The sequence below is a fragment of the Haemorhous mexicanus genome, chromosome 19 (genome assembly GCF_027477595.1).
Source record: "Haemorhous mexicanus isolate bHaeMex1 chromosome 19, bHaeMex1.pri, whole genome shotgun sequence".
Classification (NCBI taxonomy): Eukaryota; Metazoa; Chordata; class Aves; order Passeriformes; family Fringillidae; genus Haemorhous; species Haemorhous mexicanus.
Window position 1 is genome coordinate 10,935,136 of NC_082359.1, and position 19,107 is coordinate 10,954,242.

At 41.3% G+C, this 19,107-nt stretch overlaps 1 protein-coding gene across 5 annotated transcripts in view; it reads left to right on the top strand.

Moving 5' to 3' along the window:
* The window catches only part of CLIP1 (CAP-Gly domain containing linker protein 1), a 62,241-nt gene that overhangs the window by 23,052 nt on the left and 20,082 nt on the right, over positions 1-19,107 (top strand). For 3 of the 5 annotated variants that reach the window (XR_009488809.1, XR_009488810.1, XM_059863388.1), the window contains exons 4-17: positions 2,209-2,333; positions 3,324-3,540; positions 6,426-6,623; positions 6,985-7,088; positions 7,596-7,656; positions 8,702-8,734; positions 12,138-12,242; positions 13,540-14,484; positions 15,623-15,739; positions 16,641-16,698; positions 16,931-17,014; positions 17,625-17,781; positions 18,358-18,523; positions 18,613-18,828. Coding sequence is in view for 1 of the 5 variants with exons in the window: in XM_059863388.1 (XP_059719371.1) it covers positions 2,209-2,333; positions 3,324-3,540; positions 6,426-6,623; positions 6,985-7,088; positions 7,596-7,656; positions 8,702-8,734; positions 12,138-12,242; positions 13,540-14,484; positions 15,623-15,739; positions 16,641-16,698; positions 16,931-17,014; positions 17,625-17,781; positions 18,358-18,523; positions 18,613-18,828 (2,586 nt within the window). In the remaining 4 variants the exon portion in view is untranslated. The remainder of the gene's footprint in view (positions 1-2,208; positions 2,334-3,323; positions 3,541-6,425; positions 6,624-6,984; positions 7,089-7,595; positions 7,657-8,701; positions 8,735-12,137; positions 12,243-13,539; positions 14,485-15,622; positions 15,740-16,640; positions 16,699-16,930; positions 17,015-17,624; positions 17,782-18,357; positions 18,524-18,612; positions 18,829-19,107) is intronic. The other 2 variants (XR_009488811.1, XR_009488812.1) reach the window with 2 other exon arrangements.

Genomic DNA, 19,107 nt, shown 5'->3' on the forward strand with positions numbered 1-19,107 from the left:
CACTCACCTTCCTATGGAGAGGTGGTGGGTGGCTGTGTTTGGGTAATTAATTTGGGCTTGTTTAAAAAAATCACCACACCATGAAACAGGAAAAAAAATTCCATTGCCTGGCTCAAGGGTTGTGGAAAAGGAGCTTGAGGAATCTCTCTGTGCAACCCCAAACCTGATGTTGTCTTTGAAGGGATGCTCCTTATCTAGGCCATTGTTCTAGTTTTCCTGTCTAATTTCTTAAATGGGTTTGTAGAGCCTCTTTTGATTTAACTCTTGTTTTTTCAGGTAGAAAACAGAACAAAATTGAGTGGGGAAATAGCTTTTAACCAGAACTAACCAGTCTTTTCACCTAAAGAGACAAAAACCCCTACCCAAAGTTTCTAGAAAAGGAATAAGGAAGAGAACTTGGAACTCAGTATGGACTGATAGTGCAATTGAATTGTTTGTTTGTTTGTACTTAAGCTATTTGCCCTCTAGAAAAAGTAGCTGATCTGAGGGTGAATACCATGTCCCTCAATTTCAGGGGTAGTTCTTCCCAGGGATTATTTTATCAGTGTTATATATTCCCTCCTCACCACTGTGCCAGAGAGCTGGATTCTCTGGAACTCTTTGGGTGGTTACAATTCTTTTTCCTAAGCCAGTCCTAGTGCTTGTTTGTGTGTTCTCTGCCAAGAACACCAAATACCAAAGGTTCTACGAGTTACTATATTAGGCTGTCATGATAACTGTAAACTTTGTGTGTTTTTATTCCATGGAGAGTAATAATTTGCTACAGTGCCACTTAAAGCAGGATCTGAAGGTGACCTGCAGTTGTTCCAGAATTGCTTCTAATGGCAGAGGAGGGGCTGCCACCTTAAGTGTGGACAAGAGGTGCCTCTGCCCCCTTTCTCACTTGAATAATATCAAAAAAAGGTTCATTATTCTCCCTGTTTTTCTGAGGTTTGTGTGGATTAGGATTATTTTTCCTCATCAGATGAAGCCTCATCTTGCCACTGGAGCACAAATGTGTGTGGCAGCTCCTGGGCACTGACCTGGGACTTTGTGGAGATGTAAAGTCCTTGATTCCTCACAGGTGACCTCATGAGTAAACTCTTCCCAAATGGAATAATGTGAATTTTCTCATGTGCTGTGATCATGCACCTTAATTTACAGCACGAGGAGCTCGTTGTTCTCTGGTAATCCTGGGAAGTTCCCCCAAGAAATAGAATGTCTGCTGTAAAAATGATATTAAATACTAATTTGCTTTTTAGGAGAATCACAGTCTTTGACAGGAGGTTTCATTCAAGCTCTCTGCCAAGGCCTCACAATATTCCTGGTTGTACAAGGTGTGCTGGAAAACACAGGTGGACATTTTCAAACCATTGGTGCCTTTTCCATGTGGAATTCTGTGAATCTCTTGAAGAGCTTTCCATCACCATGTCCCTGTTCTCACAATGCTGAACAGATTTGCACAAATTTAGGGCACAACATATTGTCTTCCTGAACTGCAGGAATCCTGTGGCTCTTCCTGGCAAGTGTCAGCCACACAACACCTTTTCCTTCTTTGCTTAATTTAATTCTTCCATCCCCTGGGTATTGGGAAAAGCTGTAGCTCACAGACATTGCCAGTAATTGGAATGGCTGTAAATATTTCATATGATAAGTTTGAAAGACACTGCTTTCTAGGCTTTCATTTAGTAGTGTTTGGGTTGGATTTTTTTATTCTTGAAAGTGAAGAAAAGATAAAATGATTCTCCTCTCCCCGAGGATTCAAATAGCTGGTTATATCTACAGGGTTGCCAAGTGCTCTGTATCAGTTATTTTAAATACAAGAGGGCTGTACTATGTAGTTTATCTGAATTATTCCTTAGAGAAAATATCAAAGGAAATTTTTCTTATTTCATTTCTTTTATTTTTCCTAACAGAATTAGAATAAGAAGCAAACAGACCTTAGAATTCTTATCTGCTGGTAGAAATTTATGTGAAACTCTAACACAAAATACTATTGCATTCAGAACATTGGCTATACTGTCTTGTTAAATGTATTTTTAGTTTTGAAGATCAGTGTTTGTTCAACATTAACACAAACTCATAGACAAAAGATTGCATAGATTGAAATAAGAACTGCTTATGTCATTCCTGTGCTTTGTGAACATGGTTATGCCAAAAGCTTCTTCACTGAATTTGGTGTTTTATTTGGAAAAGCATTAAATGCAGATGTGTTTCTTACTGCTCTAGGTTGGAGGAACAAAAGCTGGAGTGGTGCGTTTTCTGGGAGAAACTGACTTTGCTAAAGGAGAATGGTGTGGGGTGGAGCTGGATGAGCCCCTGGGAAAGAATGATGGAGCTGTGGCTGGCACGAGGTTGGTGCATCCCCAGATTTACTTTATGAGATTTTTCTCTGTATTCTCTTCTGAGTTTTTATATCTTCCATGAAATTTTCAGTCAGGGGAGGGAGGGAGGCTCTAAAGCTGCCTTGTCTGCTGCTGGTGGGGAGGGTTGGTGTGCAGTGGTTTGAATTCTCTGATGCCAACACTTCTCACATTCGTGGGATGAGCTGATCTCTCCTCCCATGTGAGTTTTATTCATAGACTGGTAATGGAAAACACAATTTCCTTCTTTTAAATGCCTGTTTGATTTCTCAGCTTGGAAGGAATGCTCAGTTAAGAAAATCTCTGGATATCCAATAGTTGTACTTAAGGGAAATCTTCCAGCATCCCAGGAGCTGGAAGTTCCTGTTCCAACAGATGCCTCCAGGTAGAGATGGGAGCAGCTACACTGCTCCCTCCAATAAGTCACAATGAGAAGGCATTAATTCACATCACAATTTAACTTGTTTTTTCATTTGCCATAAGGAATAGTCTTTTACCTCATTAAAAAGAGATTTTACGAAGATTTTCTCTCCTAAACATAGGTGATCACAGCTTAAAATTTTAAGTGGCTTTTGTCTATGTTTAACCAAAGATATATGTTCTCTATCATCAAATATACATCAATGGTATGTATGTAATAAAATATAAAACTACTTGATTTAATTAAAAGCTGATTTCTATTTTTAACTCTGAGCCATCACATCTGTTGGCAGCTCAGAGGAATGTGATGAAGGGGAAAGCTGTGGATATAAAACTGCATCTGAATGGAATTTTTTAGACACTAGAGCTGTATTACTCTGAATTTCTGAAGTCTGATGTGATCATGCTGTTTGAGAGTCTCAAAGCCCCTTTTCCAAACGGGTGTTAAATAGAATTGCAGTCCAATGCCTTTAACACTTTTATACTCCTGATCTAGAATTCTCCACGAACCCAGAAAAGAAGTTAATTCCTGCTCTCCTCTGCTTGCTTTGCCCTTGGAAGGTATTTCCAGTGCCAGCCCAAGTACGGGCTGTTTGCCCCGGTGCACAAGGTGACCAAGATCGGCTTCCCCTCCACGACCCCGGCCAAGGCCAAGCCCGCCGTGCGCAAGGTGCTGCCCACGCCCACAGCCCTGAAGCGCAGCCCCAGCGCCTCCTCGCTGAGCTCGCTGAGCTCGGTGGCCTCCTCCGTAAGCAGCAAGCCCAGCCGCACAGGACTCGTAAGCTGCTTTTTCCTTGGCATGCTCCCCCCTCCCAGCCCCAGGCCCGCCCAGCTCAGCTCGGGGAAGGCCAGAGCGGATGGTGGGCAGAGCCCCGCACGGCGCATGGTGCTCCTCATTCAAAGCATGCTCGAAGGAAGGAAATCTTAGCTAGCCCTGGAGAGCAGCTGAATAGTTGAATATTTAATTCAAGCTAACAGAGTGATTGCAATAAGAAAGGGGCTTAGGATGCCAGCTAATTTCTCTGGCTGCAATCTTTAATTCATTTTCTGAAGCTTCCAGATGTCACACTCGGTTTGTTTAAGCAGGAAGCTTCACGTTGGCTAAAACGTTCAAAATTTCTTTTTGCTGTTCAAGAGATGAGTCAGCTGAGAAATGCAGCAGGAGCAATTTCCAAGTCTCTGCTGACAAGAAGCCTCTTTCTTTTCTTTTAGATTTGGTTTTAATCCTATGAATTCATAAAGGCTGAGTGTTGCCAAGTGCAGTGGCTCAGGTGAAATCTAACACACTAATTCCACCTAATACACTTACTATGGATTCTTTTGAAGTTGCTCTGTTACATAAATGTCCTAATCTTGGGTTGCAGCAGTAAAATGGAAATCTGGGAAGGCTGAATTTTGAGAAATCTCTTTTATGGCAATTGAAAACATAGAAATAATTGGATTTTTTTTCCTTTTTTTTTTCTTTTTTTAAACCACAGTCCATAGATAGATCTAATTAGGAGGGAGTGACTCCCAGTGATGTGGAGCAGGTTCCCTGTCCCACTGTCCCACTGACCAGCAGGTGCCTAGAGAGGTGACTTACCCTGGTCCTGCAGGACTGAAGCAGATTAACAGAGGTCAGCAGTCGGTCAGGGCACCAGGGTTAATACCTGGCCACGAAAAGGATTTTTATTTGGCACAAACAGTGGGACTTCATTACTTAATCCATTCTGTAAATTGCACTTGCAGCTGCAGAGTGCCCTCTAGTTTGGGATCACAGCACTAACACGTGGAACCAAATACTTTATTCCATGTGCTGTGATCCCCCACGTTACACCTTGTGAGTGTCTAAAATCTGTTTGCTTATTTTGTTGTGTCCCAGAGATTTTGCATGATTTAGGTCATAAAATACAAAGCTGCTGTAATCCATTTTATCTGGAATTAAAATTCCAGCTTTCCTCCGACTTTTTTTCTCAGGCAGTGTGAACATTTGGTGGCCATCCAAGTTAAAAGAATTGTCCAAATAATTCTGAGACTTTTTCTTTAAAAGTTAAGCTGCTGGGGAAACGAGATTTCCTGTAATCAGTTTTGACCCAGCAGACTTTTCCTGCTTCAGTTTCTAGGAAAACTAAAACTTTTCTGAGGATTTCTGGACTCTTACATTGACTGCTCAGTTGTTCAGGGCTGTTTCTATTTCCTTTTTCCTGTGTAATAAAAGTAGCTGTCAGAGTAGGTGATCCAGTGATTTAAGGGGCTGTCTGATGCAACTGGTGTTTATTTCCAAATCTGAAGGAAGCTGATGCTTCTCTGAAGAGTTCTGGATTTGTTTTGCAGTTGGGAATGAAGGGTGATTTGAAGACCTAAAACTGTCAGAAAGCAATACACTCTGGAATGGGATTTTTTTTCTGGAAACTGGGAGGATCTGAAACAACCAATGAAGCATCAGAGTGAAGATGGTTTATTCTGTCTGGTGACTGGGTGGGCACCAGCAGTGGATTGCAGAGTGTGCAGGGTGGGAGCCAGGCTGGCAGGAGCTGGGGCAGGGATTGTGCAGCAGGGAAGGGGAGGTGTCTGTGCTGGCAGCAGAATCATCCCTGCTGTGCTCTCAGCTGGGGCTGTTGGCAGTGCCAGCTTTCCAGGCTGGCTGTGGCAGCTATTCAGTGTTTTGATCTCTGGAAGGATCATGCTCCTGGTTTTGGGTGATTAGGCAGAGCTAAAGGATACAACAGCAAATCTTCGTGATTTGGTTTTTTTAAAAAAATTAACTGAGCTGTCATTCTCATTTAATACTCAGGCAAATTTCTCAGCTGTTAAAGTCAGGTTTTATGAACAGCACTGGGGGTTTTTTTTTGTTCAGTTTTTTGCTTTTTTCACATCAATTGCTCACTTTGCTTTGTAATTTCAGGTTTACTTTCCCTTCTAGCTCAGGAACTCGTGAGGGTGTAGCTGGTAGGGCCATAATGAATTTAACCTTTTACTGACTCCAGTAAAGGAATTTTTCCATGGAAAGCCTGGTTTCATTTTAGCTACAGTTCTCCTGATTAATTTTAATCTGCATTCTTGAAACTTAATATTCCAGATCCTTTCCCAGAAGTAATTTAATTCCAAGTGATAGAAACATATATTTTATTTTATTTACCAGCTGTTGTTCTTCACAAGGTTTTAGCTGTAAGGCTGGCTTTAGGTCAAGGTAATTGCTCTTCATCCTGGCTGCTTTGGCCATGGTAGAGGTGCCAGATGCTGGTGGGAGTTCCCAAAGCTTTTCATGGAGCATTTGGAAGTGTTGGGGTGCTGCTGGTGACCCAAGATAATGACCTGTTAAATAGAGACATGATGTTTTTGGCTTGCTAGGAAGCTGCCTTTCTTTTTTTAATGCAAAAATGCTTAGAAGCATCCTGAGCCAGCCTTTGTGTGAATCTACACCTTCAACTGAGGCCTTTTATTTTCACTTCATCCCTCCTGCCTCTTCCTCTGGCTGCTCCTCCTCACAGGGCTCTGACCACACGTGGTGGCCGCTGTTACATTGTTAAATGAGGTCATTTAAGTGTAAAAGGAGAAGGTGCAGTAGGTCACAGAAAGCATTTGCTCTACTAACCCTGTGTTTGTGGATCTGGAGGTACCCACCACGCCCCTGTTTCCTTTCTCTTGGTGCAGAATGATTTTTAACGCATTTATTTTGTGAAGTTGACAGAAACCTCTTCCCGGTATGCAAGAAAAATTTCGGGCACCACAGCCCTCCAGGAGGCCCTGAAGGAGAAGCAGCAGCACATTGAGCAGCTCCTGGCTGAAAGGGACCTGGAGAGGGCAGAAGTTGCAAAAGCAACAAGCCACGTCGGGGAGATCGAGCAGGAATTGGCTCTGGTTCGCGATGGGCACGACCGGGTGAGGGAGTTTCTGTTCCTCTGAAACAGAGTTAACACAATGGACTTAACCTCCAAAATGGGATTTTCTTACTGAGAAGGGCTGGGAGTAAGAGGGGGTGTGCTAAAAGTAAAATAACCCATACGTGTGAGAAGTCCCTTGTGGGATCTTTGGCTTGATGAGATACCAGACCTACTGAATTTAACTCATTTTTGTTGAACTTCACCACAGTCTTTGCTCATGTCCATATTTGATAACATTCCTATCACTTGGCCCATCACTTCACCAAATCCTGGTTACTGAGGTACAGGTACATAAGTTGGAAAACATTCCTGTATTTCCCAGCTTAGTAAATTTTGGTTGTGTTCCTGTTCCTGATTAGCACGTGCTGGAGATGGAGGCAAAAATGGACCAGCTCCGAGCCATGGTGGAGGCAGCTGACAGGGAGAAAGTGGAGCTCCTCAATCAGCTTGAGGAAGAGAAAAGGTAACCCCAGACTGTCCTTATTAGTGTAATTAATGTTCTTGTTGTGCATCTTGCTGTTCCTCCTGATCCAGACGTGTTTCTCAGTGCTGGAGTCTGTGGCATCTTGAAGTCCTGTGGATCCTTTGGATGTGTCCTGAATTTCTGGCTGTTTCCTACATGAATGGTAGAATATCTAGCATGTGAGATCAAACTGCTGATTTAGGTCACCTCAGATCATCCAGAAGGATGACAAAAGGAGAGAATCAATGAGGATTTAAAGGGTTTTAATACAAAATACCCTCTTAGGAGCTGCAGGAGTAGTGATGCCTTGCTTTGGCACTGGTAGTGTTTTAAGGACAGAAGTTTCCCTCATTCTCCTGCTTCCTGTGAGATATTTCTCCTTAATGTTCCTGGCAGTTTGCTGGTACAGTGGGAATGTTGTCACTGTCATTCTGATTTCCACTGAAAAGTGAGCTGGAAAACACTTGCTTCCAAAATTACCTGAATTTTAATGAGTTGTCCCCACAGGAAAGTTGAAGACCTTCAGTTCCGTGTGGAAGAAGAATCCATTACCAAAGGAGACCTAGAGGTAAAATATCTCCAGCTTTGTAAAAGGGATATCCAGGAGGGCAGGAATCATTAAAAGATGCAATCCTGGTCCAGCCACATGAAAATGATACCCATTTCTGCAGTCCTTTAGTAAGCCAATTGTCCCAAAACTGCAAGATTGCACCCCAGATTCAATTACACACTTTAGCAAAGGCTATGCTATGGGAAGGCTGTAGTTACCTAGAGAAATTAAATTAATTCATAGAAAATTCTACCCTTTGCTGTTAAAAGTAATCACTAAGAAAAAAAAATCATTTTGCAGTTACAAAATTGCAAGTTAATAGTTATGTCTTTGAAAATGAATATTGAAGACTTGTCCTGTTTGATCAATTTCTTGATTAATTCCTGTGCTTCCCTTAGGGAGGGTTGATTAATGGAGAGTGTTTTGTCCTGAGAGTTTGCACATTAAATCTAAATAGCAATTCATGTGTGCAACTTTTATCTGTTGTTTATGGAATTGTAATGTTGGGCTGCAGCACAGTGTGTTATTGCAGAGTCAGAACAGAAAACATTTAGGGAAGGATTGCTGTCAGGTATTTGAGCACTTGCCAGTTTTTTATCCCAAAATTCCAATTAATAAGCAAGATAATTTTAGTTGCTCTATTCTATTGTCTAATCAGAAAGATACTAGAACTTCCTGCACAGCATAAAGAACAAACTTAGATAACTGTGTTGCTATAAAGCATTTGTGATTGAAGTGCTAGCCTTATGAAAAATACTCATTTCATATAACATTTCTTTTATTTTAGTCTTCCATTCATTTTAAGATACCTATCTAGACTCTTCATAGAATGCTCCTTTTATTGTTTAGTCCATGGAAATATTTCAGTTTTTTATTTTCTGTTAAATCAATCAATAGTCATAGCAAACCATCCTAAAGACTCTGGTTTGTCAGGCTGCTTAACTTGGGGGTTTAAACTGAATTCAAGCTGCTGGAATGTCTCCTGTTGTTTGTGTTGGAATGGTAGTGCTGAGTCTGCAGGTGAAACATTTTTGTTTGTTTGTTTTTTTAATTTTACTGATAGCGAAAGAGGCAGATTTCGGAAGACCCAGAAAATGTAAGAGGGCACTTCAATGTGCAGAGACATCCCATGTTAACAGATTGTGTGCAGAAAATGCTTCTACTGATTCACTAACTGCATAATCTGTTATTGAGACATTGACTCTGGTATTTGTGTGCATGTTGCTTTCAGAGCAATTACAACATTTCTTGGAAAGAATGTGTGTAATGACTAAACGTGGCAATGCCCATTAACTGCAGACAGGGCCAGTGTGGCATTAGAATTCTTTAGGGTCACAACCTTTGCAGCTCCCTGAAGAGTCCAGGAGCTTGCAGAACATGACTGACCAGCATCATGAAGTGGCCTTAATTTAAGTGTAGGATTTTAGCTGTTTTCTTCACAAAATCCTGCCTGCTCTCCTATGAGATCTTGCTGCTGTTCAATAGATGACAATTTTTCTGAGGGAAAAAAATCTGTCTGTTCTTCATCTCCCCATATTTGTTTCCTTTTTCCTGGATGAAATGCTGAGGGAAGAGATGATTAAACCCTCTGAACAATTACTTTACAAAGCTGTCTTATTTTACTGTATCTTCATGTAGTTCCTCTTCAAATTATGTAGGAAAAATGTGTTACTTGATAACAGAAATGGCCATGCAAGATGTTTAAGGAGCCCTCTTGCTTCCCCAGCTCAGAATAGTGGAATTTTAAAGGTAAATTTATCCCAAGTTGCCTCCTCTGCTGCATCCCCAGCCAAGATAGGAAGTTCTCAAGACCAGAACTGGATCCTGTTGTGCATCCTTAGGGGTTCCCTTTGCAGAGATCCTTCAGGGATCTGGATCTCCTTCAGTCTTCCCCTCAGGCTGATGCTTTGTTAGATATAAATCTGCATGTGCCCTTCCTTTCTCTTGTTTTGTGTTCTCCTTCTTTGATCCCATCTTTTCTCCTGATTCCCTGTTCTGATGTTTCCATTAAAAATGGACATTTCCACTCTGCAGAGGAGTTTCCAGGCTGACACCCCCTGATCCTGGTGATGTCCTGGGATTGTCTCCCAGCATGAGGGGACTGGAGGGTGCCTTGCCCCATCCTAGACCTGATTGTCAGGATTTGTGGCCTCAGCACAATCTCCCAGTTGGATGGAGAATGTCACAGGGAGGTTTATTCTGGAGTGGAGGAATAGCCAGAGCACACAGTGCTGGAAAAGGCTGATGTCAGGCCTCCAAGTTTGGGTGGAATTCTGGGAGGTTCAGGGCAGAGTCAGAATCCCATTTCCACATCACTCCCTGATTGTGAAGCTCTGGAGAAGGGGAAGATTCCTTTGGCTTTGTTGTCTGGGTTTTTTTCCTTTTTTCCTGCTTTTTTTTTCCATCCAAGTTAAGGTTTACAATCAAATTCTTTTCTTCTTTTTGGGGTACTCTCTCTTCTCAGTCCACTGTGATCTGTATTTCCTCAAAGTGAACCATAATCAGTAAGAATTTCTCTCCACATCATCAGGAGAAAAATTTGAGCAGTTCAAAATTTTGCAGTGATTCAGTAAATCTCAGTAAATCTGGAATCTGTCCCTTGGAAATCAGATTTGATTAAAGGATAATCTCTCATCTCTAAATGGGGAAAAAGGTGTCAAACAAAGATCTCTGGAGTATTCTTTTTTAATCTTTTATTTCCATTTTGGCAGGATTTTACCTTACTTGCCTTTGTAGTATATAAGAGATGGATTTAAAAAACCCAGTAATCAGTGATGGACAGTCTGATCTTTGGAGCAGGAAAGCCCTGTCTATAAAATTAATGATCAAAGACTTTGGGGTTTATGTAGCATAAAAAACCATAAGGTTGCATATTCCAAAGGCACACAGGGGGAATTCTGTAACCATGAGATCTGGGATTTCTTGGGTTTTAGTAGATCCCCTTGGTGAATTAGAATTGAATTGGAACTGAATTTCCAGCTTTTAAAGCAGATTTTTTTTCAGATTTACTTACAGTTTGGTTGTGGATCCAAACTAATACCTCTGTCAGAGAGAAAACTGAATTGTAGCCACTTATTAAATATTATTTCCCTTAGAATACTTAATTCCATTTTCAAAGGCTGTGGGCAGGAAAAACAATAATCTGTGTTCTTGGAGCATTTTTGCCTGTTACACCCTGAAGATGTGCCACTGAGAGAGAAACAGACCTGCTACAGAATGAAAACATCAACAGATCTAAGGAGCAACTTTCAAGTGTTTGTGGACCAAGGAACTCCACAGAAACATGGCCAACTGTTTTCAGCTGTTTAAAAAATTACCCCCCTTGGATGTCTGGATGCTTTTTGGAAGGAAGAACTTGCTGCTGCCAGAAGGAATTCTGTGTCTGGAGAAGCAGATAAGGAGCTCATCCCCATCTTTATATTTCTCTTTCATTTTTAATCTTCCCTACTTCAGAGGTGCAGGTCAGGTTTGAATTACCTGCTGGACTTTCCCTGCATCTCCCAAACTTCAGGCTCTCTTGCAGGCCTCAGGGGCTATCTGAATATCAAGCCAGAATATCAAATATTCTGTGTTCTTGCTAAAAATTCAGTTTCTAAGCAAAAAGCAGGAGGTTCCTGTTCACTTAGGTTCATCTGTGTCCCACTTCTCTTTAGGAACCTGTTAGAATTCCAGAGATCTTACTTTTTTCTTACTTCCACATATTCTTCAATATATTTAGACATCCATAACTGCAGAGCAACCAGGCTGATTCACTTTTTTATCTGGTTTTGAGGAATCTTGTTGCTTGCTTCCTTCCTGAAAGAAGAAAAGAGGGGGGATAAAGAGGAGGGTTTTGGAACTACAGACAACCTATCTCTCTCTATTTCTGTTCAGATAATTCAAACCATAGTGACAGAGGAGCCTTCATGTTCCCAGGTCTTGGCCAGAAGCATTTTTATGGCTGAACCTTAGAGACAGCTACTATCAAAACAAGAAAGTTAAAGTTTTGATTTGTCACATAAGCTTCAGTGGAGAATTTTTGTCCCCTTGTTAATAAAGTAATTTTTTTATAAAATCAGCCAGAGGCATTAAAGGAAAAGGTAGTGGGATGACAAGGAAAGGGACTTACCATCCTGTTAGAACAGGAAGAGATATATATGCACATATATATATTTTTGACATAACTATTCTAATTTGTGCTGAAAACTTCATGTACTGATAAATAACTTCTACTCAGCTGCATGAAACTTTTTTGGTTCCCATTTCTCAGTTTGCTGTTCATTTTATTTATTTATTTATTTATTTTACACATTTGATTTCATTTTTACACACCCATCCATTCACACCTTCAGCCCATCCTCCTCATCCATAGCATTTTCCTGTCCATTTCCCCCCCTTGCATCCTCTCTGCTCACCTGTTAGAAGGCTCTGGCAGCACGGCCTGCATGTGGCTCCTCCTCTTGTGCTGGCATGTGATGGTGGCACCGTTGTGTTCTCTTCCTCTCCCTCTCCACTAACAGACGCAGACCAAACTGGAGCATGCCCGCATTAAGGAGCTTGAACAGAGCCTGCTCTTTGAAAAGACCAAAGCTGACAAACTCCAGAGAGAGTTAGAAGACACTAGGGTAATGGTTTTCCCTGTTTGAATAACGAGCCTGATCTGTGTTGTGGAAGATTTCTGATGGCACAATGCCGGGGGTGACACGTGCTGGAACAGGTCCTTGCTCCTGCCGTAGCCAGAGCTGGAACACTGTAAAAAATTAGGATTAAGTTTGAGCTTCCATGGGGTGTGTGTGTGTACCTGGACATGTGACTCGTTGAAGAACTCAGGTAAGATGTCTTCACACTGAAAAAGTAATCCTTGGATCCAAAAGTAGCAAGATGGGATCAGGAGTTTACAGAAGGGAACATTCAGTGTCTCATTTTAAAAATTAGCAGAGTTCACTAAACCCAAAAAACCTAAGATTGAACGTGCCAGTCCTTTTAACACAAACTGAGTATTTGGGGCTTGATTTCTGAGCTCTTCAGTAGCTGCTGCACTATTTGCTTAGCTAAATCATAGTTTGCAGTGGCTTTTTAGCTCTTTTTTCCCACCAATGATAAAATCTTTTAATGGATTTCCCAGTAATTAGTAATTCTGCTGCCTGTCAGACTATTACTGACATACTTGGTACTGAGTCAGAAGTTCAGCAGATGTCAATTCTTAAGGAGAAATAGATATTTACACACTCACACACAAATATTCATGCTCACACATGGGGATTTTCTTGAAGGTCAGGTAGGATGAATTAAAAAACCCAGGATGAATATAAACCCAACAATTTGATGTGAAATAAGTACTTTTAAAGAGCAACTGTGGATAAGTAATATCTTTTCCAGGAGGTCAAAGCAGTAACTTCCTAATTAGAATTAATTTTGGGAGCTTTGCTGTAGCAAGAACTGCTCCAACAGTCAGTGAAAAGCTCAGATAGTGCCAGGACACATTTTCAGAAAGAGGCAGATATAGAAGGGATTTCAGAGGATTTATCAGTTCAAAATATGTTTGTCATTTTCTGACAGTCTCATAGCTGGTGTGAGATGAATTTGGAAGGAATTATTTCAACAAAGACCTCAAGGTTCTCCATTCTTTTCCAGTCTGCCTTAAAATGGTTCTGAGGAACATTTTGTTAATCTTTGATAATACCCATCAGGGTGGTTTGTAAATTTTTCAGTAAGTTATTTCTAGATACTACCAGAAGAACAAATTTTAGTAAATTCTATCTTTATAGACATTATAAGATTTTTGTCATATGAACTGTGGACATTTTTCCCTTTTGGAAGAGATTTGCAACGCTCGGTGGAAGCTTTCAGCAAGGCCTGAGTGTCTTTGTATGAAATGTGTCTTTTATAATTCTTCTTTTCTTAAAATGCTGTTGATCATAGGTGGCCACAGTGTCAGAAAAGTCCCGGATCATGGAGCTGGAGAGGGACCTGGCACTGAGGGTGAAGGAAGTGGCTGAGCTCCGAGGGAGGCTGGATTCCAGCAAACACATCGACGACGTGGACACTTCTCTCTCCTTGCTACAAGAAATCAGTTCTTTGCAAGAAAAAATGGCAGCAGCTGGCAAAGAACATCAGAACGAGATGAACTCGCTGAAAGAGAAGTTTGGCCTTAGTGAGGAAGCCTTGCAGAAAGAGATCAAGTCCCTTTCAGCTTCAAATGAGAGAATGGCAAAGGAAAATGAATCCTTGAAAACCAAGCTTGACCACGCCAACAAAGAGAATTCCGACGTGATTGAGCTGTGGAAGTCCAAGCTGGAATCTGCAATTGCCTCCCATCAGCAAGCAATGGAAGAGCTGAAAGTTTCTTTCAGCAAAGGTGTTGGGGCTCAGACAGCAGAATTCGCTGAGTTAAAGACTCAGATTGAGAAGATGAAATTAGACTATGAGAATGAAGTGGCAAACCTAAAACTGAAGCAGGAAAATGAGAGATCTCAGCACTTGAAAGAGATCGAGTCGCTGAAAGCAAAACTGCTGGCAGTCACGGAGGAGAAAGAGCAAAACCTGGAAAGCCTGAAGACCAAACTGGAAAGTGTGGAAGATCAGCATCTAGTAGAAATGGAAGACACTTTAAACAAATTGCAGGAAGCTGAGATAAAGGTAAAGGAGCTAGAGGTACTGCAAGCCAAGTGCAATGAACAAACCAAAGTTATTGATAGTCTTACACCACAGATCAAAGCTGCTGAAGAAAAGCTTTTGGACCTTGCTGCACTTGAGAAAGCCAATTCTGAAGGTAAATTGGAAATCGAGAAACTTAGCAAGCAGCTTGAGGCAGCTGAGAAACAAATTCAGACTTTAGAGACTGAAAAGGGTGATGGAATTAGCCAGGTTTGTATCAACATCCATCCTTTTCATTTTCTTTTGCTTTTATTTTACATTTGTACCCTTTTAATCTGCTACAGGAAATACATCACAGAAAAAAGGAGTTTTACTGAATGTGTATCTTGGGACCATCTGAGGAGGTTTAGAGGAGCAGTAACTGGGTCGTGTCTCAACAGGTTTTGCTGCTCCACCTGCACCAATCAGCAAAAGGAAAAAATTCTTTCTGCACTTCCTTGCTGCAGATTTGGGCATGTCTGTGCTGAAATCTTCCTGTTATGGAAAAGTTGTTGGCTTGTTTGGGAGAAAGGTCCACACACCCTGAGGCTTTAACCTTTGGGGATAGACGTAGGGACATGGGACTCAGTGGGGAAATCTTTCCTTCATTACCTTTCCCCTTCTCTGACAAGGTGATGGGAGAGGCTTTTAAAACAAAAGAAAGCACAGAAAATCCTGGTGGAACTTCTCTTTGGGCCAAGGCTCTGCAGGGATGTTTTTGGCACTGTTTGACAGCACTTTGGAGCCACAGACTTCAGCTTGGTGCAGGATTTTCCTTGGGTTTGGATGAAACCTCTGTAAAGCTGATGGCAGTGAAGACTAGTGGGGAAATAACTGGAAAAAGCTTTCCTGAACTCTTCACAGGTGGTTCCAAGATAGCCAGTTTTTACCTTTGACTCTTTTTTGAGGCCATACTGGATTTCTGCACTGGGTGTGGTACAGAGATTCCCTCCCTGTGTGTGTGTATTGATCTGATCAGCCAATTGAAGCACAAATCAATCAGTTCAAATATTGAGAACAATAAAGAGCTAAAAGTACTGATTGAACCAATGCTGAAACTTTTGAAATTGTGAGTGTATTCAAAAAAGTCTGCCATTAAATAATGTGTTCACCATTAATGCCAAAAGAACTAAATTCTAATGATTTCAAATCTATTCCAAGATGCAATCAGTGCTGTGATGTATGTAGTCATCAGTGGAAATCAACTTCACTCAGTTAACCCATCATGGTTTTTTCTTAATTTTTTTTTTTTTTTCATCTTAGAGTGATTTAATATTGCACTTGTTTCTTTCAGATTCATCTTTTAATTTTCCTAATTTTTCATTCATGTTTCTCATTTTATTTTACTCCATTTCATCACCTTTGTTAGGCCAATAATCTGGCCAAAGAACTGCAGGGCAAAGAGCAAAAGCTTCTTGACTTTGAGAAAAACTTGAGTGCAGTAAATCAAGTTAAAGATTCTTTGGAAAAGGAACTTCAAGTTTTGGTGAGTAATACCCCAAAATTTTGACTTTACTCTTTGGATTTTGGGTTTGATGGTGAGAGTGTAATGGCAGTCTGTGGATCAGCTGTGAGCAAAGCCTTCCAAAGGTGTTTTACTCATGGAAAAAATGGGAAGGGTTCATGTTTAATGGCATCTGTCACAGAATAAAAAGAGCATTTCACCTCAGTCCTGGGTTATCAGGTGTTTTGTCTAAATAGAACTCATCTATTTATGGGTTGCAGATAAAATTAAACCAAATATAAAGCAGCAGCAGTTTAAATTTAGACTGCTCATTAAGGAACACTTAATGGCCCTTTATTGTAGCTGTTGTGCCAATTAATGCTTGCTACACACTTCTTATAAATGGTTTTAAAAGACATTTCTCATTTAAATAAATTTCCAAATACTGTCTTGTTGGGTGGGGTTTCCCTGAGGAACTACACTGGCGTTAGTAACAAAACAATGGGATTTTTGGTCTTTCCATGGCCAATAGTAAATATTCAAACTTGGTGGAAGAGCCTCACTTGCCTTCCTGAAAATCCTCCCTTGTCTTCATTGTCTGGCCTCAATTCCTGCTGGTAAAGCTGGAGAACACTGGTAGGAGATGGCTCACAGGACTGCAGTGTCCCCTGGGCAGCCTGGGAGCAGCAGGGGTAGAAACCCCAAATTCTTGTTTCCCACCCTAGAATCTGTGGCAGCTGATGGAGGAGTTGCTTTAAATGCTGAGGGAGTTGCAGCCAAGGCAAGGGAAGATCTGTGCTAAGCTGTAAGCCAAAAACTTGAGATCTCTTTATGATAGGAGCAAAGATTGTTCTATTTGTACATGAAAATACCAAGTACAAATTCAGTAGTTGAATTGTACTGTTATACCAAGCCTTACCTTAAGTTTTTATCAATTTTTCAGAAAGAAAAATTTACTAGTGCAGCTGATGAAGCAGAGAATGTTCAACAAGCTATGCAAGGTATGTGCTGCTAAAATAAACAGAGAACCAAAAAGCTACGGAAATTAAATGCCAACAAAATGGCTTTTTAAAACACTTTCAAGCTCATAGCTGATGTCACAGCAGTTTCAGGGGCTGAGGAAAGGACAGGATTATTTGTAGCCTCTCTGAAGGGTAACATACCTTGCAAGTAGGTAGAATTGTCTGCATTTAAGTAGTTACTAACTTTGTTCTCCAAATTTTACTTGCCTAGAAACGGTGAAGAAGCTGAACCAAAAAGAAGAGCAGTTTGCACTCATGTCCTCAGAGCTGGAGCAGCTCAAGTCTAGTTTGACTGGTAAGGAAGGGGTGAAATGGAATGTTCTGGAAATGCATCAGCTTTGTGCTCTGTAGCCTCTAGGAGGCTTTGCTGTTCCTTTCATCTCTTCACATCTTTGTAAAACCAGTGCAGGGGGATTTGTGCCCTGAAGCAAACCTTGCCTGGTGGTGGTGCCACAGAAGCGATCCCAAGGCTGCCCTTGCCCCTGGCAGGGCCTGCCCTGCCCTGAGGCATTTTTTCACTGGAGCTCTGTGTTCCCTTCCTTGTTCATTTTCTGCTGCTGTGCTGAACAGCTGATGAGTGCTTTCACCTGCAAGACCTGCAGGTCTCTCCCTCCATTGCCTCCTTCCCCTCTGAGACAGCAGAACTTGTACCAACATCTCATGGCCTGGAGTGAATCACTTCTGAAACAAAGGACTCATGAGCAGCTGCTCTTTGCTGAAGAGCCCTTAATCCTCTGCTGCAGTTACCAGTTCAATCAATCATCATTTTTCCTTTGAAAGGGGTGATCTGTGAGGTCTGGAGCATCAGTATTGCTGGTTTTAGTTCTTTACACTTCTCCAGCTGTTCTTTGCATACCATACCCTTCCTCTAGAATTTACAGATTAACCACCTTTGTTTTGCTCAGAGATGGAGAGGAAGCTGAGGGAGCGAGAAGAGAGGGAGCAGCAGCTGATGGAAGCAAAAGCCAAACTTGAAAATGACATTGCAGAGATCATGAAGTCATCAGGAGACAGCTCTGCCCAGCTCACAAGAATGAACGATGAGCTGAGGTTAAAAGAAAGGTATTTCATCACTGCCAGAGCATTGTCACATCACATCTCCACTCCCACACTCCCAGCTTCTCATTTTATTTTTCTGTAAATATCTGAACAAGATGCTCCTGAGTGTCATATTGATATGACAAGGGAGCTTATTCTAGCAAACTAAATCAATCAACACAATCTCCTGGGAGTGATTTGAAGAGCATCCAACACTGATAATTCCAAAATTCTTATATAACGTGCTTCTTATTGCCCACAGTAAATGACCTCTTGAATAATCCAGACTGTTTTGTGATCGTGCTTCATGATTATTTGATTAACTGATAAAATCAGTTTATTTAGCTATATAAAAGACTTGGGTCACATTTTTGTGAGAGAAAATGTGAGGAGTTTTTCCCAAATAAAAATTGTATGCACAATACTGGGGGGAATATAACTTGGACTTCCCTGTTCAGCAGAACTCGATCTGTTAAACAATGAAATCTCTTTCTAAATACTTGGTCAGAATATAGAACTTCAGCACAATCTTGGCTCTTTCATCTCTGTGCTTGTGGTGCTGTCAGCAAAAAGTGATGTCCTTTCATTTGGTCTTTCCAGGCAGTTGGAGCAAATACAGCTCGAGCTCACAAAAGCAAATGAAAAGGCTGCTCAGCTTGAGGAAAACGTGGAGCAGACAACACAGAAAGCTGAGCAGAGTCAGCAGGAAACTCTCAAGATCCATCAAGCAGAACTGAAAACTCTACAGGATCATTTAACAGACATGGTAAGAACAATTTTTAAAGCACTAAAACTGTGCAGAAAAATGGTCCCACTGCTGCTTGAACTGTGTTTTACTGTCTTGCCTTCCACCAGAAAAAGCAGATTGAGAGCAGCCAACATCAGTACAAAGATCTTCAGGCAAAGCATGAAAAAGAAATTTCTGAGCTGGTGGCTAAACATGATGCAGATATCCAAGGGTTTAAGCAGAACCTGCTGGATGCAGAAGAGGCACTGAAAAGTGCCCAGAAGAAAAACAGCGAGCTGGAGGCACAGGCTGAGGAGCTGCAGAAACAAGCAGAGCAGGCCAGAGTAAGTGGCTTTTGTCACTCTGCAAGTGACTTAAAGTTTAAATTTTCTGTCTCAGCGACTCATTTTCTCTCTGCTTCAACCTTTCATAGCCAGATTTTTGTAGTTTTTCTGTTTTGAACTTTCCCAGGGTATGTGGATATGGGTTAGGGAGGAGAAGCCCACAGGACAAAGTGGTTGTTAGTTCTTCTCTGTTACACAAGAGTTGATGAGATACAGTTCTTTAATATCAGTTAACATTTTATGTTCATAGATCTGGCTCAGCACAGCCAGTTGGAGCCA